We start from the raw sequence: 5,900 nt of genomic DNA, 5'->3' as shown, positions 1-5,900 counted from the left end.
CTAATGTTGTCATTTTACCTTTATGCTCCAAGAACACATTTTTAGTTCGATCTTAAATGCATTAAAGTCCAAGTATATCAATATAAATATTTGTTGTACAAACAGTAAATATTATTAAACGGCAAAATTCAAATTTGAACCAATAAATCATGTAATTAATCATAAAATTTCTTGTTCCGTGAAATACATTTTATGAAACAAATTTCCCCTGTAGATCACCGGCTATACGGCACAATGCTTTTTATATTAAAAATTGTATTTTAATTTCTTTGGATATGCTTTGAAGTAAATAAGCTACTGTTGTTAACATGGCTTACTATGGTAATATGGTTACAATGATCCACACTGATTTTACTAACCTTAGATTTTTGGCGTTTATTGATTTTGAGACCTTTTTTGGTTGCTTATTTTTTCCTTGTATGAACTTAGATATTCTTTAAGCTCTTGTAAAATTGTATACATTTCCTTTACATTTTATTTGATTATTAAATCTCTTTACAGATCACTAATAGTAAACCAGTAATCATGTAAATTACTTTTATCACAATGTATTCTTTCCAACATTATTTTCAACAGACTCCTAAACCTATTACAAATTCCTATTTTATTTTATAAAACTAACTTAGGTCTTAGTGACCTTATGAGTTTTCCTAAAATGTTCTCATATTCTGATATTCACCACATTGTTAATTTTCTGTTCCAATTTCTATCTACCACATAACATTTAAAACATTATAATATACTCACACCTGTTTTTAAAAAAATGTACTTTATAAAATCTAATTTTCAGACCGAAATGCCTAAAACTATGTTTGAAAAAGTGAAATAAATAAAAAAAAAGCAATTCCTTCTAGGGGAAAAGGGCTTATGATATTTTTTTGCTTTGTCAATGTTTATCGGTAGTACTATGTTTTTAAAAACGTTATAGAGTACCGTAATTTTAAATTGTAAATTTGTTGGGTGTTTTTCTTGAGGGGAAGGAAAAGGGGTGATTCTTTCAAATGTTATCCCAACAAAATATATTATTCAGGTATTTTTATTTTTATAATCTTTAGAATTGCAAACAGAGTTCCAGACACAAAAATAAATAATAAAAACATCATTATAAAAAACAATAACTTCTTAGCTCCGCATCGAAGCTAAAATAAATTGCATCATAGTTATAATAATCATTTATTTAAATTGTTTGCCTATTAACGACAAGCTCTCAAAGTTATAATCTCGCTTTGTTTTTAATTTAAATCACCATACTTACTTGATTTTTTAAAGATCAGGCTTGGTACACAAGATGTACCTAGTTTCATAGAGTTGTATCTATTTGTCTTTCAAAATCTAAAGAATATTATTTCCGGACCACAAAGAGTGGTCGAGTGACGCAAAGTAAGTAGCTCAAGATTATAGGTACAAAAAAAAAAAAATCAAAATTCGGGTCTGTGGTGGGAAAGTCAATTTGTTTCAATTTTTTTGGAAATGAGTGAATATTAAAAAAATATATTTAGTTTACATGACTATTTGCATATTCAAGATGCCATTGCGCAGATAAAAGAGTGTATTAGAAAACACGTATTCTAAATACATACTTTAAAATTACAAATATATTACCTATTTAATTTAAACACTTACTTCTGTCAAATATAAAATAATAGATTTTATAGGTTTTGGCAGTTGGCACTCGTATGGCGCGCGGCTATCCGAAAGAAGCCGCCGCTGCCGCGCCGAGACAGAAAATAACGCCATCTATGAGGTGTTGTATACATTTCACTCTTGGTTAAGTAGTGCGCCTGCGTAATCGCCATTCTGATAAAATAATGTAAACAACGAAAATTGATAAAATGATAATGGTGAGAATTGAGAAATATTAACTGAGCGTTTCAAGTGAAATATTAGGAAATAAATGAAAACCGAAAAGGTGTTTTTTTTTTTTAATTTTGTTTAATTATCAGCAATTAAGTGAGTACGTTGTTTTTAGTTACTCGTTGCCAAATGGTTTCGCTGTCGCTTACCAAAGCGGATATCGAAAAATGTATAAACATTCAGTGCAATCCAATAAAATGGAAGGGATTGCTTACAGGTTCTCTGAGAAAAGTTACAGAACAGGTTCATCCTTCTTTAAAAGCAAGCGACGAGGCATTGGAATACGTAGAAATGCTTGTCATCATGTGTCTTGAAATTTTAACCGTACGATCACCCCCGCCCCATACTGTGCATGATATTGAAGATCAGGTGAAACGGTCATTTCCCAAACCAATAGACAAGTGGGCTATTAGGGATGCTAAAGAAGCGTTGGAAAAAAACAAGAAAAAAAATCCATTGGTATTGCCGACGGATAAAATTTATAATCTTGTTCAAAAAGAAATACTGCAATACAAACTGGATTACCAAGTAGCTCTTTATACAACCGCAGTGTTGGAATATATAGCGGCTGATATATTAAAACTGGCCGGTAATTATGTAAAAAATATACACCGTGTAGAAATTGGATTTCAAGATCTACGTGTTGCGATATGTGGCGATAAAGTATTGATGGATTTGTTTGGTCAACATGACAACAATGGCGATTTAAACTTGTCAGACTTAGGTATTGATAAAATACAGAGAACCTCTGCTACATACGAAGAAGTCATTAGAGACCTAATGCACGATGAACGTCAACATATAAGAGATTTACACTTGATTTTAAAAATATTCAAAGAAGAAATTGACCGGATCATACCGACCGGTAGTAGTCAAGAGTTAGATAGTATGTTTAATAACATAACTGATATTTGCAAAGCAACAGGACTGTTTTTGAGTTCAATAGAAGATATATTAGAAATAGCAGAAGACAAATCCGCTACAGTTGGATGTTGTATTGAAGAGTTGGCTGAAGCAGCTGAATTTGATGTGTTTGCACGTTATGCCAATGATATTGTAAAAAGGCAGTGTAGAAATATATTTTGGAATTTAATTGATAAACCAGAAGTTTCTAATTTATTACAATCAGCCGGCTATGGTTTTAAAGAAGCCGTAAAATATTATTTTCCAAAGTTACTGCTTTTACCTTTATGGCATTGCATACTTTATTTTGAATATATCAAAATTTTGCACCAGCTTTCTCCATCGCAACTGGATAAAGAATGTTTAGAACAAGTGGAGGGTATGTTAAAACCTTTACAGTTGCAAATGACGGCTGCCGCAAACAAAGTCAACTTGCCTGACAATGTTAAAGAATTTGGACTAAAAATTAATGCGACTCCAAGACGGTTGTTAGCTATAGAAAAATTAAATGAAATGCAAAAAGCGATAGACGGTTGGGATGGTAAAGACATGGGACAGTGCTGTACCGAATTTATACGTGAAGGTGTACTTGTTAAAATTTCTAGTGGTGGTAAACGTTGTTCTGAACGCAAAGCTATACTATTTGACGGAGTTCTTATTTTGTGTAAATCTAATAATAGAAGAACTTCAGTATCGGTCAGCTCACAACTTGTTGGTGGTATGTCTGAGTTTAAATTGAAGGAAAAATTTTTTATTCGTAAGGTTGAAATTGTCGATAAAGAAGACACTGATGATATTAAAAACTTTTTTGAAATTGCTCCACGATTACAGCCATCAGTTATATTAGTCGCTAATACTTTCCAAGAAAAAGCTAATTGGATGGCAGATCTAGTAATGCTTAATACAAAAAGCATGTTGGATAGAACTTTAAACAGTATTCTACTCGATGAAGATAAAAAATTTCCTTTGCGCTTACCTTCAATTAACGAGTACAGGTTTGTAGAACCAGACTCTCAATCTAATATAATTTTTGAAGAAAAAGAAAACAATGGTGTACCTCTCATAAAAGGTGCAACTCTAGTCAAACTTATTGAACGATTAACTTATCATATATACGCTGATCCGAAATTCGTAAGAACATTCCTTACGACGTATCGTAGTTTTTGTTCACCACGAGAGCTCTTGGACCTTCTTATTGAAAGATATACAATACCCGAACCCTTTGGCATTACAATAGACACAGTAAGTCTTAGAGATGAAAACAAGAGGTTCAAAAAAGACTATTTAGTACCAGTTCAATTTAGAGTGTTAAATGTAATTAGACATTGGGTTGACTATCATTATTATGATTATCAAAGAGATGCAGGTTTGCTAGACAAATTACATATTTTTCTAGATTCTATAAATGGCAAATCAATGAAAAAATGGGCTGATTCTGTGGTCAAAATATTACAAAGAAAGAGCACAGAAGCACAAAAAGAAATAACATTTGCATTTAATTCTCCACCACCCCCGATTGAAGTTCATATGGAGTTTAATCTTAATGAAGAATTCAATATTTTGTATATTCATCCCATAGAGTTTGCCAGACAGCTGACACTTATAGATTCGGAAAACTACAGAGCTGTAAAACCATCAGAATTAGTCGGATCAGTATGGACTAAAAAGAAAGATAAGGAAATTAATTCACCACACTTGATTCGGTTAATGAAGTGTACTACTAATTTTAGTCGATGGATTCAAAAAACTGTAGTTGAATGTTACAATTTTGAAGAAAGAGTAGCTATTGTTTCGCGATTTATTGAGGTAATGATGGCGTTAGACGAGCTTAATAATTTTAATGGAGTTTTGGCAGGTGTTTTATCAGCAATGAGTTCAGCTGCTGTACATCGCCTAAAAATTACATTTCAAGCTGTCAACGCTAGGCTCTCTAAAGCTCTTGAAGAAGCTTATGAATTACATGAAAATCATAGTAAAAAATATCAAGACAAATTGAGAAGTATAAATCCGCCTTGCGTTCCTTTTATTGGTATGTATTTAACAAATATTTTACTCATTGAAGAAGGTAATCCAGATCGCTTAACTATCAGTCCAAATTTAATTAATTTTAATAAACGCCGAAAGGTTGCTGAAATCATTGGCGAAATTCAACAATACCAAAATCAGCCGTATTGTTTAAATGTTGAATTTAAAATAAAAAAGTTTTTAGAAAATTTAAATCCATTCAATAACATGGAAGAAACTGATATCAATAATTATTTGTATGGTGAGTCTTTGAAGATTGAACCGAGAAATTGCTCAACCGAGAAACAACTACCAAAATATCCACGCAAATGGCCAGAACTAAATTTGAAGTCTCCGGGTCTAAAATCTAAAGTACGCATTCCATCGGCATCTTCTAAAGAACTGGATGTACAAGGAAGAAGAAAATTGAGCTCATCAAGTTCCTTAGTCATTCAAATGGACAAGAGAGAAGAAGAAGATTCTGTCTTCGGACCAGTAACATTTACGCTGGGAAAAAGTCCAAATAATACTGCCCCTCCTGTGCCACCGCGTCTTGCTAAAATTGATAGTAGTTTTAAACCCCCTATACCACCGAGAAGAATAGCTCCACCCATACCCCCCAGAAGAATTCAAGTCGAAAATCTTCAGAAACCTAAAAAATTTGTTATTGAACTACCTCAACAGGAAAATAAACCTCCAGTGCAAGTCGCTAGGTATCCGTTTAAACCATTTGTTCTAAAACGAATTGCTCCATCAATGTTTCAGTTTAATGTTTAAAAATGCCAAAGATATAATATTTTTCATTGGATACTTATCATATCTGTAGATAGTACACCTGACCACTGTATTAATTTAAAAAAGTTAAAATGTAGGTTAGAAAATGTTAGAAAAAAAATATTGAATTTAGTTATAGGATTATTAAATAAGTTATTTTATGACTTTCTGAAAATATTTCAATTGTTTTAATGGTATATATTTCACCTCTATAAATATGATATTTGTATAATTATTGTAAACATCATATTTACAATGCAGATAAAAGCAATTTAATTATAATACAATTTTGACTAATGTTGTTAATTTTTTAACACATCAAGTTAAGAGTGATGAAAAAAAATATTAAATTAACTGTTAAAATA

The 5,900-nt window shown here is 31.6% G+C and overlaps 1 protein-coding gene across 1 annotated transcript; it reads left to right on the top strand.

The window, feature by feature from the left end:
* Nucleotides 1-1,861: 1,861 nt before the first annotated feature.
* LOC126835820 (protein son of sevenless-like) lies at nucleotides 1,862-5,900 on the top strand. The gene has a single exon (XM_050568646.1). It carries the CDS (start codon nucleotides 1,984-1,986, stop codon nucleotides 5,536-5,538), a length of 3,555 nt encoding a protein of 1,184 aa, XP_050424603.1. The 5' UTR covers nucleotides 1,862-1,983; the 3' UTR covers nucleotides 5,539-5,900.

Source organism: Adelges cooleyi, unplaced genomic scaffold (genome assembly GCF_023614345.1).
Source record: "Adelges cooleyi isolate 19-005CV unplaced genomic scaffold, UGA_ACOO_1.1 ACOO_flye_CR_arks_rails_tigmint_CR_PRNA_23, whole genome shotgun sequence".
NCBI classification, from domain to species: Eukaryota; Metazoa; Arthropoda; class Insecta; order Hemiptera; family Adelgidae; genus Adelges; species Adelges cooleyi.
This window is presented reverse-complemented; position numbering and strand designations above follow the sequence as displayed.